This window comes from Sinohyriopsis cumingii, chromosome 1 (assembly GCF_028554795.1).
Source record: "Sinohyriopsis cumingii isolate HCF-2022 chromosome 1, ASM2855479v2, whole genome shotgun sequence".
NCBI classification, from domain to species: Eukaryota; Metazoa; Mollusca; class Bivalvia; order Unionida; family Unionidae; genus Sinohyriopsis; species Sinohyriopsis cumingii.
The window spans coordinates 101,438,172-101,454,795 of record NC_142961.1 but is presented as its reverse complement, the minus strand read 5'-3'; the positions used below and the strand labels follow the sequence as shown (position 1 = coordinate 101,454,795).

The 16,624-nt window shown below is 35.6% G+C and overlaps 1 protein-coding gene across 2 annotated transcripts in view; it reads left to right on the top strand.

The window, feature by feature from the left end:
- Window positions 1-16,624, top strand: part of LOC149807445 (uncharacterized) — a 77,264-nt gene that overhangs the window by 46,980 nt on the left and 13,660 nt on the right. For both annotated transcript variants that reach the window (XM_089966662.1, XM_089966653.1), the window contains exons 8-10: window positions 3,216-3,301; window positions 4,503-4,618; window positions 7,946-8,082. In XM_089966662.1, the coding sequence (XP_089822788.1) occupies window positions 3,216-3,301; window positions 4,503-4,618; window positions 7,946-8,082 (339 nt within the window). The remainder of the gene's footprint in view (window positions 1-3,215; window positions 3,302-4,502; window positions 4,619-7,945; window positions 8,083-16,624) is intronic.

Below are 16,624 nucleotides of genomic sequence, written 5' to 3'. Positions count from 1 at the left end.
GGCTGATCATCGGACATGATACCAGTAGCCGAATTTACACTAGACACCAGTCGCTTACCACCGGTCACTTTGCAGTGAACATACTGAGAAAGGGGATCAGAAGACAGATACAGGACGCAGTACCAAAGACTTCAAGAAACACATTGTCTGTGGTCATTTGCTATCAGCAGAGTTGATGTCACCTCTGCATGGATGTCACTTGAGACACCTCAAAAGTACAGTTTTGCAAGAACATAGCAAGAACCTTAGTTCTTAGGACTGCTTCCCTAGAATCAGAAATATTATTCAGTGGTCTAATACCTTCCATAGCTTTATCAGATCTTATTAACCATCAACATTGGTCTTTTGTTTTGATCCTGGCCTATAGTAACTATAAGCAAAGTTAAATTCAGGATGGGAATGATGATTGTTTTATAAATTATGTGTTGTTCAATATTATGCAAACCAAAACACAAATAAAAACGTCAAACAAAACGTTGTATTGACCGATTTACCCTATATTTTTCAATGGTATATAATCATGCAGATTTTCTGTATTTGTCTTAATCAGCAATAATAATAACCATGATAAGAACCTGTGTCCTAGAAGAATAATCTCAATGCTCTCACTGTAATGCATACTATGTATTCCTGATCTCAGTGATCTCACCGTGATGCATACTATGTATTCCGGAACTCAATTATCTCACTGTAATGCATACAATGTGTTCCTGAACTCAGTTTGTATGTTAATTCATAAAGATGGATAACTTGAGACAGACCATCGTCTAATCTAATAGTTTAACGTTATGTTACATAATTTGCTCACTGTAAAGTTAAAATAAATCCTAAAGCATCCAATATATAAAACAGTTATATCATATAGATCTGATAGTAAGAAAGAATGCAGTGTTATACTTCACATGCCTTTACAGCTGAAAAATGCTCACAGTAAGCAACATTTTCCTGACAAAACATTTAGTATGATAAGACAATGAAAATTTACTCCACGAGCACCTAGTGTATGAAAAAACTTCAGAGCCAAGGAACTTGAGGTAATTATGTTCTCATTCGCACGTTCAGCAATCGGTAAACTGAACTCTATGACTAAAAGTAAACCACATTTTCATTCATAAACAATGCATATTAATTATTTTAAATAGTTCCAAATGGTCACCATCGTTTAGCAGGTTTGAGGTGGTATTTCTGGATTTGTGTGCCTTTTCTCATGTGATACTTTATTCATCTGCATTGGTGGTTTCGTCATGGATTAGGATGCTCTATTTGAGTATTTCTTCATTTGATTATTATGGAGGGGAATGATGTTTATTTAGCCGTTTGGCCTACTTGTATTAGAACTGGGCTTTTTCCATGACGTCATCACGTTATATTCTTTAGTTGACCCGTTTAAACCATGATGGAGTCTCATTAAATGCATTAAATAAGAACTCCTAGCATTCAATACTACATTGTAAACTAGACATGAAAACATGGGACTACATTCGTCTTTATCTAAGCTTAAATGTCAGGCGATGAGCCAAATTGTGTGATCTAACACCCTCCGGTTACTCAAAGCAAAGAACTCCATAATGCACCGTGTTAACTACGCTACTCCTTTCAGATTTAAACGCACATCGTTCGAACAGGGGCAAACCTCACACACAATTGAACAAATATCAATCCATTTTGTTTTGCCTCTGCCGCATCCGCCTAGTCACAAAAACATATGACTGAATATCTCTTTCTGGAGCAGTTTCGTAACCTCCTGGAGTATGGAAATTTGATAGGTGGTGATTGTCATCCTCGAATTCAGTTAGCCAACCCACCAGTAAACATGTTCACATTTTAGACTGGATTCTTCGTGGACTAGCTGATACCATTCTACAGTCTTGTTTGATGACCCACGAACTTGATCCAATCACGTCTGCATCATATGGCATCTCATCATAACCCTCCATCTCTGTTTCTAAGAGAAACCTCCGTAAGATAAATAGAACACAACTAATGCATGACATTCAAAGAAACCTAATATCCTCACTTTGTTTCGTAATTTCATGTTGCTTGTTTTTGTAATCTTGTTGTATATGTTTTATTTGCTATCTAATATTGTCAGCGCTTAAAGCTTTTAATGCAGGGTCTCAAACTCGCTGCCTATGGGTCTCATGCGGCCTACCAAGCCGTAGCACTTGGCCCACAGAATGATTGGCGTCACAAGGTTGCCATGAGAGATGTAGCTGTCGAACACTCTTTGGGCCGTCACATTACTATTATTATGATTAGTAGTAGTATAAACATGAATAATTGTGTGACACTGTTTGTCAGACTAGTTTTGATTTTGTCTGTCTCAGATTGATTACTCAGGTAATGAAGGTCAGGACATCCACAACACCGGTTATTATGACAGCATGCACTGCTTTGACCTCAAATGTTTTGATTCAGCAAACCTTATCAAGCTGCTGAGAGACCCCCTAGGTGTCGCCCGATGGAAAATTCTACTGACACAAAATAATGGGTATCTTCTTCACATAGACCGCAGATTCCACACCTTCTCATCTGTAGCTGATATATCTGCCATACAGTCTATTTTGTACACAACCATCAACTACATTCGTGAAGCATGGAAATGATCTACCATGAATATAAAAGATATAAATTGGAAAATCTGTGTGATTCATGCACAAGGAACAATGTTATTCTTGGCTGCCCTACTATTTCTTTAGGCTCGGCTTCTGTTTCACACTTTGCATAGGTTATCCTGGTTATTTAAAATAGAACTTATATATCTTGGGTATTTTAAAATAACATTCAATTATTTGTGAAGTTAAATTATGTCTCCTATCTATAGTATGATTGGGTAAGTATTATTAACAAAATATACTTACTATGTATTTTTTCTTGCAGGTTAATGAAACTTTATTTTACAGATGGATTTAAACTGCTCACCCATTACCCTAAATTATGTCATTATCACTCTCATGTTGTTATTCAGGTTTTGCTTCCATTAATATTTATCAAGCTTTAATTTTGCCATGTAATGTTAATTTAATATTTTATATCAAAGCAATATGATTATTAATATAACCATATAAAGGGCACTTGTTAACAATATTCTTGTTACCTGACTGAAAACACTCTGGACTTATTTTACTGCAGTCTTTGGTTTGTAATTTTAATAAAAACTTCATTGAATTTCAATGTTGTAGTGGTTTTTCTAAATGATATTTTATTTGTTTCAGGAGACTATAAAGCTTCAGAGGTCCCAATTAGAAAACAACCGGTCATTGAGAGAATATCCACACAAAGTCAGATAGAACAGGACATTGTAAGTACTCATATTTGATTCATGTATCACATACAGTTTACCACAATGTGTGTCATTAGCTCATCTCCAGTGTGACACATATCACAATAAACAGCTTGTGACATGTGATCTACATAAGTAGTTATATGAAGCTCATACACTGGGTCAGAAATGTCCTTATCAGCTGGGAGCTGGGTGATTTACCTGGCTACATTTATGTTTCCCCCAGCTACATAAAAACAACCTGCATCCTCCTGCCCACAGTGGAAACTCACCCTCCAACTTTAAATCTAATTGAAGGCCCTGCCAACTGTAATTGTACCAAGAGAGCAGTATCTTTAAAACATGTGACCTCTGTGGGACAGGATTCTCTTTTTCTTACAGGAAATAGGGCTGAGGGTAGCCAATTGGTCCAATGCACTCGCCTTTACCAATTATTGCTATCTCATTTTTGTCTTGTATGAGTCTCAAGATCAGCCAGTGTGGCTATGTCAGAAAGCTGCCACTAGCTTTTTGGGTGGTTGGCTGGTACCATTGTTTTCCAGGGTTTTTCATCCACCACCAGTTATCCTGGGAATTATGTATAGCCTATGTGAGAAATAGCATTAAACCCTTAAACAAAAACAACTTAAATGAAGGCTTCTTTGACATTTATATGATAAGTGAAAATGTAAACAAATAGAAGCCTTTAGTAACTTATATGTGCTTTGCATGACTGTGATGTATCATCATCCAGTTTATTCAAGTGCATTAAACGCAATACACATTTATAAGAATACACATTTAAGTCTTTGTCAAATTAAATACAAAGCATGCAATACACATTTGTAAGATTGTACATTTATAGTATGTTTATGTCAAACTAAATATAAGGTATGCATGCACGTTTATATGGTGATTCATTGATAGTAAGTCTTTGTCAAACCAAATACAAGGCATGCAATACACATTTGTTCGATTACAGATTTACAGTAAGTCTTTGTTACAATTAAATATAAAGTATGCAGTACAAGTACAAGTTTAAGATTATGCATTTACGTGTACTTTTCTAAGATTATACATTTACAGTAAATCCTTGTCAAATTTAGTACAGGAATATTGCCTTTTTTTATATTATATCATATTACATATGTAGAAATATACAATAGTAAATAATGGATAACTGTCAAGATAGCAGAGGAGTCATAGCAGATGTAATCACAACGTTTATTCATGTCTTCAGCTCATTCAGGAGAGTGTTGGAGAAACTTTAAACCAGGCAAAAATTCAGATGTCAACAGAAAATCGGGATTTGTTTCTTAGATTTCAGCGTGAAATTGGCACAACTCGTCACTTCAGGTGAAAATAACTTTATTTTTTCCCTTTCTCTTCCTAAACAAAGACTTGAATTTTAAAGTGAGAATTAATTACTGGTATTTAGCTGCATAATAATTTCATATAAGTACAGGCATGCTGGATATGATTAATAGGCAGCAGGTTTTAATGGTTATTACTAATAGAATCTAAACTATTTGGGTAGGAATTTTAATTATGTGGCTACAAGGGTAATCTGACCACCCTGGTTCATTTTGGGGTTGATCCACTGCATGAAACAAAATGTTTGAATGAATCTGAGCTGCTCAAATAAGAAAACCACCATAAATCCTTCATATGTATTGATGCAAAAATAGGAAAATTCTACCACGGATCAGAATTTTGTGTCAAATCGTAGGCAGGCATTTTGATCCTGAAGCTGAAACTCTACTATCCTGCACAGAAGCACAATGAAGGATTTTTTTAACATATCGGATGGACAAAATGTCAGAATAGCGCGTTGTGAAAAATGATGTACCTTTCAAACAGAAAAATTCCAATTTGAAAACTACCTAATATGGAGTAAAGAAATTCCCATTGAAAAATTACTTTAACATAGAGGATACAAATTTATTATACACATAAAAATGATGGGAACAATTTAATGACGTTTGAAAAATGTCTAGCTTTCAAGCAAATCAGATATTTTATTGGATATGCCAAAGGCAATGCACAACATCTAGAGTGTGCAGATATCTTACAATACACCAGGATTGTTTACTGATATCTTACACAGCATCTGGAATGTGTACTGATATGTTACACAACATCTAGATTGTGTACTGATATCTTACACAACATCCAGGTTGTATTGTGTACTGATATCTTACACAACATCCAGATTGTGTACCGATATTTTACACAACATACAGGTTGTGTACTGATATCTTACACAACATCTAGATTGTGTACCGATATCTTGCACAACATCCAGATTGTGTATTGATATCTTACATAACATCCATATTGTGTACCGATATTTTACACAACATCCAGGTTGTGTACTGATATGTTACACAACATCCAGCTTGTGTACCGATATCTTACACAACATCTAGATTGTGTACTGATATCTTACACAAGATCCAGATTGCATACTGATATCTTACACAAGATCCAGATTGTGTATCGATATCATACACAACATCCAGATTGTGAACCGATATCTTACGCAACATCCAGCTTGTGTACCTCATACAGCATCTGTATCTGAATGTTCTAGATTTATTGGGGAAACATGAGCATGCACATATTGGTAGGCAAGGAAATATTTTCATAGTTTTGCATCATTATCATTTGTGTTCTATATCTTGCATGAAGCAATTGTTCAAAAGTAACATTACAAAAAACAACAACATGTATATCAATTAATCAAAACCATCTGGTAAACAAAGCTGTTTCAATGTACGTCTTGGCCTTTAGTTTAGCTGCAATCATTGTTATGTTGCAACAGCAGAAATACAAAGTGAGTACAGAAATACCTTTGCAGTCTTGGACTTTATTTTTCATTAACTTGGGCTCTTACAGGATAGCGTTGATGCCCATTGTTGCTATGCACAATGCCAATATTTTCTTGATTATGTAAGACATTTTGTTTATTTACGCATGTGAACACTTTTTAAGATCCCTGAAAAGCTTTCTTGTTGTCTGCAGACTAGTTGGTCCCAAAGCTTTGGTACCAAACTATGATGACACCATTACTGTCCCCTGATCCAACATGATCAGTGATTGCATGATTCAAGTTACACAAAACCCAAAATAGTTATGCGACTTACCATCAAAAACAGCTAAATTACAAACATGGAGCTATATAGTAAACGAATTGATGTTAACCTCAAATACAACTGATTTCGTTGCACATTAAATCAAGTTTTCATAACTAATGTACGAGATTCTTATCATAAAAGGTATGTTCACAAACAAATTTGTGTCAGATAAAACTAATCGCAATGGATTATGAGAACTGGAGCATTATTCATAATTTCATGCAGGCAACTTACACTTGAACTGAATTTCTTCAATTATAAAAATCGCTATCTTGAAACAGATTATATTCTATCTGGCAACGTGTCGTTATGTGACATAGGTCTGACTCTTCGTAAAATTTAGTAAACCTTCCCAGACATTCAGTACTTGAAACAATTATATCACATAAGAGAATAGTATTTATATTTCACGTACCTGAATGGATGACATTTGCTTCTGTGAAGTGTATAGGTTACTCACAAAATATGTATTGTGATAATACAATGAGACTTAGCACCCAGATTTGGCAAAACGTCACATCCAGAGCAATGGAAATATCAAAAGCAGTGTTTTGAAATAGCTAGGCTAGAAATAAAAATAAACCACCCTCATGTGATGCTATATATGGCAACAAACTCTGAGTAAAACTTTGATCATTTATATGATATCAATTAAACACAGTTATGTAATAAACCGCCGTGGTTCTGGCAGTGAAAATCATTTAGAAATAAGGAGTTTCAAATGCAAATTAAGTCTGATAGCCCATCCAGTGTAAGACATGACCTGGATGAACAGTTAGCTCTATCTAAGGATAGACATTCCCAGGAAAACCCCACAAAAACCCCAACCAGCTCAAAGCAAAGCGTGTGAGGTGATTCAGCCATTTCTGGACAGACTGTTTGTACCTATGAAATATCTAGAAGACTGTCAAAGATTTAGTTCTCTCTCTCTCTCTCATGTGCAGTGCAGTATGTATTGCAAATACATTCTGGAAAAAACAAACTGAGCATTCCTATTATGTATTAATTGTTCATGCACACCTAGCTGGCTGTTTGTATTGCCTTTTATCAGTTCAGGTTTATAATCTTTGTCGTTGGAGAAAAATGACAAAACCCCAGGTTTCCTGACGATTGATTTGAACAAAGTCAGGCCTTAGTAGGAGGCATTCCATGGTCACTCCCAATGGAAATAAACGAAAGATGAGAATGAGTACATTCATGATTAGGGTGTGAGAAGCACCCTTTCGGAAAGAGCAAGCGTGACCAAGGCACTTTCTCACAGAGCACTTGTGTGCACCTCTCCAGTTAAGGCAATTGCAACACCCTATCAGGGCCCTTAGCTCAATGAAATAAAAAAGACTGCACCACCCTGCTGGTGAGAGCAAGAGTCATTTGTTTTACACGTTTTCAGGTGGGGGAGAGTTAATTCTTGTGAGTTGCACTAAAATCAGACGATTCTTAGTCTTACAACAAACTGGAGCTGGATGTCAATCAAAATGACATTCAGAGCATGGGGAGTATAAAATCACCTTTACATGCAGTATAAAAAATGTATCTTAATTTTCAGCAAGGATCCACATACATGTATTGATGGCCAGGAGTCCCTCAAGACTACTGAAATCTTCTTTGAGCAGAGTCGTCCTGATATGATGGACCAATGGCTTGATTACAAAAATCAGGGAAAACTTACTCCTGAACTGATAGGTCTGTAGTCCAAATAATGTATAGGTCTAAATAAACTTTAGTATAAATCCAAATTAAGTCCAGTATCGAAGATGTTGATGTGCCTGTACTAGTCTGTATTGTGTTGCACCAATAGTTTTGAATTTACAATAAATCAGAGAGGACGTCTCTGTCCAGGAATTTTATTGTTAATGAACACTTTATTTCCAGAGACAATTCAACTGAACTGAACAATTTGAATAAAAACTTCCAAATCAAATAACCCAATGGTCACATCAGTAATGCAAATTGATTGCATTTGAACTAAAGCATGAATGAATAATCTTTCTACTGACAAGATTATGTACTCCTTTAATTGACCTGAAGTCATAATTAACATTTTCTGAAGACGAAAGATATTACAGCAGGTGAATTATCGTGAAATTTCAATAGCCTAGACCCATCTTGTATATCAGTTAGTTCCTGAGTCATGTATGTGTGTGCATCAATTGGTTTCTGATTAATGTATCTCTGTACATCACTTTGTTGCATCCAGGTCTGTATGTTTATCAATCAGTTCCTGACTCATTTAAGTCTGCACATCAGTTAGATCCTGAATTAAGTATGTTTGTGCATCAATATCTTTCCGCCTCAGGTCTGTCATACGTCACTTAGTTCTAATCAGGTATATATGTAAATAGTTCCCAATCAATGTCATACGTCACTTAGTTCCAGAATCATGTATTTATGTACATGAATTATTTCTCGAGTCATGCATTTATATACATAAATTAGTTCGAGTCATGAATGTCCGTGCATGAGTTAGTTCCTGAGTCAAGTCTTTACATCAATTAATTTTCAGGTCAAGTAGGTCTGTATATCAGTTAGTTCGTTAGTCAGTTATGTACATCAGTTAGTTTCTGAGTCTTATGTATAGAAGTTAGTGCATGAGTCACGTTTTTCTGTATCTTAGTTTGTTCCCTTATCATGTCTACCATAACATCACTTAGCCCTGGAGTCAAGTCTGCCTGTACTTTAATTAATTCCCACTCAGGTCTGTCTCTACTTTCATCAGTTCCTTGGTAATGCATGTCCGTACATCAATTAACCCCGAAAAGTGTCTTAGCAAGAGAAACTAAAAGATTGTATCCATATGTAGAGGATCGATCTGATAAATCATTCCTTTACATGTTATTAATAGCTATATTTCCAAACTTTATGCCTCAAACGATGGTTGTCACTTTCATAACTGTGGAAACTGAATGTTGAGTGACACTGAACACAACATCATAACAACTTTCAGAAAACCTCATTTGAAATAAAACCTCATTTGAAATTCGTGGAATGTTCAAGACTGTTTATATGTACTCTGTATAAACACTAAACATTTTATTGTCAATGTAAAGGTAATATTTTACATTTGGTTGCAGCTGTGTTTAAATGTCCAATCATATGTATTTTAATCTAATTGTTCTAATTTCTAAACTTGAATCATGTAAAGAGTACGACTATGATATCGGCAGTAAGCTGTCCTCTGTCCTAAACAGGAATCATAAAGTTTATATCTAGGAAAATGATTGTAACTGCCCTTTGTCCTAAACTGGAATCATATCAAGTTTATGTATCGGATAATACGGTAAACTATCCACTGTTCTAAACTGGAATCATATCAAGTTTATGTATCGGATAACACGGTAAACTACCCACTGTCCTAAACTGGAATCATATCAAGTTTATGTATCGGATAATGACGGTAAACTATCCACTGTTCTAAACTGGAATTATATCAAGTTTATGTCTAGGATAATGACTTTTACCTTCCTAAACTAGAATCATATCATGCCTATGTCTTGGATAATAACTGTAAAGTGTGCTTGGTCCAAAAATATAATCAGATGTTTATGTCTAGAATGATGATTGTAAACTGCTGACTGTCTAGGATAATGACTGTGGTCACTAGAAGAGAACTATCAGTGTGTAGGAGTCGAGATGCATAAACACTTGTGGAACACCTCCAATCCATACATGCTTTTGAGATTCATGCAAAAGCATGACACGGTACTTTTTTTATTCTGTTCAGCGTCATTGGTATTCATGCAATAATGACACAGTAATGTTTTCTTCTTCTGTTAGTGTAACGAATATTTAGTCGTATGTCCTCATTTCCTAATAAAGTCACACAAATACACCCGTCCCTCGCAAGGTGTCGAAATGGAGAGAAGAACAAAGATTTCCTCACATAACCGAAGGCTGTCCCGCTATGGATGCTTGTCACGCATGAGGTACGTTTTGAGATACATTAAATACGCCATGTCCTCATTTTAGTAAATTTAGTTACCTTCATGTATACTCTGTTAAATATTACTGTATTTCTTTCACGATTCTTTGATTAACATGCTTAATTCTTGTAAACTCAGCTGCATTCCAACTAGCGATGTCCTTTCACTAACACACTCTCCAGTGTGGAAGTATTTAAATTACGTCACGAGGCGGGATGCGTTGCACGTTTTCGTTGGTTGACCGAGTTTCCCTTAGCTACCGTATTTGCATATAAATAAGTCTGCATCGACATATGAGGGATGCTCCCACACATTTGAAACACCGACTTAAGCGATTTTAATAAAAGAAACGAAACCTTAAACAATGGTTATGGAGATGATTCAGGTGTCATTGAAGTTGGATTAAAACCAACCATAGCAATATTAGATGAACTATAAATTTATCCTGTTTGGAAATACATTTCCAAAGAAACATATTTCTCTCTATGGAGACATACTTCTAAATTCTTCTCTCCAATACTGAGTAACATTCCCAAAGAAAATATAATACATGAGATAATATATGTATGTGCAAAGAAGTAAAGTAAGGAAATTATTAACCTTACAAGCCACAAATATGAGATTTGTATAAATTGTGGAGTGATGTAAAGACTTGTAAACTTGTATTTTTTCTTATGCATTGGGTACATATCAATACCCATAAGTGGGTAAACCATATATATACACACATATAATATGATTGTCTGTACTATTTGATTCCAATATTTGTATAAAATAAATCTACTATATTTTACTTATCCTCACTTAGTTTTCTTTTGGTCAAGTGCTAGGTTGGGACGAACCTATTTCTTTTCTTCTATGAAAACGTTGACCTTATGTGGATCGGAATAGGTTACACTGGTCTCAGAAGTGGAATTAATTGGAAACATTTTCCTATTTCTTGGAAATTTTTCCCAGTGTCCAAACGAACACTTGATTTTATTTATTTTTTTTAAATCTAGTAAAAGCGAACAAGTGGAACAAAAAACAGAATTTTATTGAACAATTTTTATAACAATCATAAATAAAAATTGGATGATTCTGAAATTATTTTCCCAAGAGAAACAGATCAGTCTGAGTCCAATGCTGGAGACAGTCAGGAGGAAGAAACTATAGTTTTACACCAAGTTGATTCTCCATCTGAAAATATACAAAACATGGCTCTTAGTGGCATTCAAATAAACTTACTGAGCAGCTAGATCTCTTTAGACAAGAAAATATGAGACGTTTACTGGATTTGAAAATTTCATTGAAACAAGAAGTCAGTGAAACTGTAAGGGACCTTAGCAAAGCGTTTAGTTCTCGTAAAAACCATGTAAATACTTTGGAAAAACAAATTTCTATAGAAGCAACTGGAAGTATGTTTTCTGATGAGGATTACATAAATATTACTCACCTATCCAAAATAAAAATGAAAACCATATATAATTTTTTTTACAAAGCCCAACCCCTGACAGTGGAAACGGACAAGTTAAAATCAAGCCCCAGCAGTATAAATGACATGACGATTCTGAAGAGTATTTGTCTCAATTTTAATTATTATTTTTTTTTGCTGATCAATAACTGAAACTACCATGAAAAATCCTTATATCTGGCTGGAAGTATTATTGGTAGTGTTATGGGAGTTCTAATAGAATAAGAGAGGCAAGATTGTGATTCTTTGGTTTGGATACTAGCTATCAGATTTGGATCAGCTGAACAGTCGGGAAAATACAAAGCAAACTTGCAAACTAGAGTTAGGGGAAAAGATGAGTCCTTGCAGAACTTGCACACTCTGTTCGAAAGCTAACCCGGTTAGCCTATCTATCAGCTTACTCAGCCTTATTGAACACTTTGGCTATTGACTATTTCATTGACTGTATCCCATATTTAAAAATAAGGCTTCGTATAAGGGAACTTAGGCCCAAAACTATCAATGAAGCTGAAAGTCATTATATCCGTCTGGATGCAAACATACTTGCTGAAATATAAAGAGGATTCCCTCCAACAATCTGCATAGCATGAAAGCAGTGTAACGTTCTGTCAGACCCAGAACCAGGCAGTCCCTGATAAAAAGGAGGAAAATAACATTAAAAGCCTTGAGTCAATCAAAGCACTGAATAGTACGAGTAAACAGCTAGCGGAATGGTAATCCAAGTTACAATAAAACGAACCAACATAATTATAATGGAAGCCAAAGGTAAAACCGAAACAGAAATGGCAACCAAAGCTTCCAGGGTAGGGATAATACACAGACACAACCAGATACAGACATAAATAACCAGTCTCAGAGCATACAGATAGGGGAGAACTAGTTAGTACTAAATTCGAAGACCAGAAGTCAGCATAAATGAAAAAGGCCCACTGATATTATGATTTTCAATATAAATAACAGTAATCATGGATTCTTTGTTTGTACTAAAATACAAAATTATCAAGTACCTTTGCTTGTGGATACTGGTGCCAGTGGTTCAAGCATTAGCCATACATTTACAGAGAAATTAGGCTGTATTGAGAAACTTCAGATTGAACCTGTGAATTTAAATATGGTTCTGCAAGTGGAGATAGGAAACCTTTCCTAGGAAAATGCTGGTTTGTCCTTTCACTAGGCAGTCAAAAGCTTAGGCATGCGGTTCTCATAGCTAATATAGAACAGAATAGAATCCTTGGTCTAGACTTTATGACTAGACATTCTGTTCATATTCATTCCCTCCTAATAGTGACATTATTGTCCCTGGAAAACCTATTGACCCAGTTATTAAAGAAACAACTTCTTTAATGGAACCAACATCAAACGTCATGCAAAACTATGAAATATTGTTGTCTAAAACTATTGTCAATCCAACTTTGTGTACTGTACCCTTGCGGTTTCTAAACAGCATTGACAAGGGTTATAAAATTCACAAAAACACTGTAGTGGCCACAGTTGATATGTTTAAGTTGTATATTGAACAACAAGCTATTGTTGCTATTGTTAATGATGTAAAAGGTCATATAAACATGCCCAGGTGAAAGCATAGTACCTGAACATTTCATTGTTCCAGTCCTGTAACGAATTAAATGAGACTGAACGTGGAGTTCTGAAAGACCTGCTAATGCAATATCAGTACAATTTCTCCAGATCAACCAATGACATGGGTGCAACAATTCTTAGGCCTATGTTCGTATTATAGAAAGTTTGTCTATGGACTTGCTGATATAGCAAGACTTTTTACCCAAACTTCCTGAGCAAAGTCAAAGATTTATCTGGACTGAAGACTGTCAGGCTGCGTTTGACAAACTAAAAAGGACCTTGACAAGTTCTCCAATACTGGCATAACCAACAGCTGATGCATCTAATATAGGTCTGGGTCACAATTAAAAAATGGAGTAGACAATTTGATTTCCTATTACAGTAAAAATGAAAGGAAATTATGTGTGATCTTTGAGACCTATTAGCTATTGTAAGTTCAATAACACATTTTCACCCCTATTTTTATGGAAGATATTGTAAAGTTAGAACAGATCATGGTTTTCTAACCTGGTTGTTAAGCTTTAAAAATCCAGAAGGGCAGGTTGCTCGTTGGATTGAATTTCTGTCTTCCTATCAGTTCAAAATAGAGTATAGATAATGCAGACGCATTATCTCGCAGACCTTGTCTAAGTTTGGAATGTATTCACTGTACCCGAGCAGAAGGGAAATATGAAAATGCATATTGTGAAAAGTGACAATCAGAACAGTCAGATTCTTCCAAAAGCTACAGGTTACATACCAGCTCTAGGGATCCACATGCAAACACTAAGCATATTGGCTATTAAAATGTTGAAATGATAAATGAGAAAACAGACAATAACAATAACATCGATACAATAAATAAAAACACTGCGCAAAGATATAAAACATTGGTGTTATGTTTGTGACCAGTTTGCTTCCAGGAAACCACCTCATAAAAAGGAAAAGGACCTATGCAATCCTACAATTTTGGAGCCCCTATGGAAAGATGGGTAATTGATGTGCTTGGTCTTCACGGAAAGGTAATAAAGGAAATTTATATTTACTGGTGGTTGCCGACTATTTCACAAAATGAGTGTATGCTATACCCATTAGGAATCAAAAAGCACAACTGTTGCACATTCATTTGTTGAAAGAGTAGCAACCATTTTTGGCACTTCGATGCACTTGCATTATGACCAAGGTACTAGTTTTGAATGAGGTGTATTTCAGGAAGTTTGTAAAATATTTGGAATAGACAAACCCACACGACCCTCTACATACCTCAGTCTGATGGCAGGTTGGAAAAGGCAAATTAAACTATTGAATCCATGCTTTCAGCTTTTATTCCAAAGAATAAAAGACACTGGGATGAGCATGTTTACCTTCTCATGATGGCATATAGGTCGGCAGAACATACATCAACAGGTTTGGCCGAAACATACATTTACTAGTAGATCTTCTTCAGGATAGAGCTGAAACTGAAATGGAAAACATAAAAACTAATTATGTACTTGGATTAAGAAATAAATTAGAGACAATACATACATTTGCAAGGGAAGAGATTAAACTGTCTTCAGAACACATGCGAACAGATCATGACAAAAATATCCATCTAAATCCCTATGGAAAATAAGTGATTTTGTGTGGTTATATAATGCACATATAAAAGGCAGATGTAGAAAATTACACTGTCCATGGGAAGGTCCATATCTCTTAATACAAAAGATAAATGATATTATCTTTCGCATCCAGAAAACTCCAAAATCAACACCTAAAGTTCATCACAATTTTCTTAAACCTTACAGAGGATACAACACATCAATTTGTTGAATTAATTAAATAATTACTTACCATACATATAGATGTATTCTTTTTAAGCTCTGTCTTGTACATTTCACATTCTACTTCCAGATTACAAGGTTCATATGTACTATATATAGAGACCTGGAATTTGCCAAGTTCCACTATTGTGAAAGATACATCATCTGTGCACACTCTGGATCTGGATACAGGTGTAGCATATGCAAAGCTGTCAGCTCATGATATGACAGCAAACATCTATCATGCCCTGGACCCACGTGAACCTCATCAGGAGAGCAAATATGATGTATGGCCAGGAGGAAGAGAGGGAGTACAATGAATTTATCAGAAAACGTACACAGTATGTCCGATTTGTTGCAAAAGAACCTGCAACATCCGCAGAAAAATTGGAAGCCACTTGAAGGATCCCATGTGTCATAGAAAAACCGGATAAAGAAAACTTCCTGCCAATAGGAAACCATCAAAATAGATGGCACTAAGAAGTAATACCTTTACGCAGATCGACACAGCCAAACAGGCTTTATGATAAAAGAACAAAATTAGTGTTGACAACAGCCATCAATAAGGAGGAGTTTAATATGACCACAGTAATATCCTACTCCAAGCCCATCAACAACACTCGAACAATAACTGCCTTTGTTTCAGCTATACAGGTACCCAATCCAACGGCTGCTGCAGCATCAGATAGTAACCATCAAGCCCTAAGCTGTCGTCTATGGGAAATTCAGACCAAAGCCGATCAAATTATTCCTTCTATTTCATCTTCATCATCTTCCTCTTCCTTTTCCTTTTCCTCCTGCTCTTCATCCTCCTCTTCTTCATATGAAAGAATTGGACTCAACTGGTGCTGGTACACAAGCACAGATCACCCCTTCATTACCCACTGAACAAGAAACCACCAGGCTGGAAACCCCTGTAGAACAGGAATCATTTGGAGTGCAATCCTAATCCATCAAGTCTAACCAGGAGCAGTATAAGACGAAAATTGACATCGCTCATTACACCAAGTCTGCTTGTTCAGTCAAATCAAACTTACTTGACAGAGATGCCCTGTCAATAATATATTCTGAATATGAAGTGGAAGGACCCAAGGACCAAACTAAGACTTATGAACCTACCATCAAGTCCTTCGTCAGACTTATGGGTATGGCTGCATGCCAATCACATCGGATAATTATCAACGTGGGTGGGACTAAATTTGAAACATCCGCTCCAACCATTCAGTCAGATCCATCATCACTACTGAGCAAGATGATAACCAAGGAATCCCCTCTGCAACTCTATGAAGTTGACAAATTTTATACATATTTTATCGTCCGTGACCAAAGTCATTTTAGGACTATATTATGTATTATTCAGTAGTATGTATCAATATTTGTTTGTTATATAAAAATGAATAATTTGTGATTTTTCTATAATCATACTTTTTGGGATTAGTTTTATCACCAGCCATATTAATTAATGTAACGTATAATGTATTAACAAAAGTCTT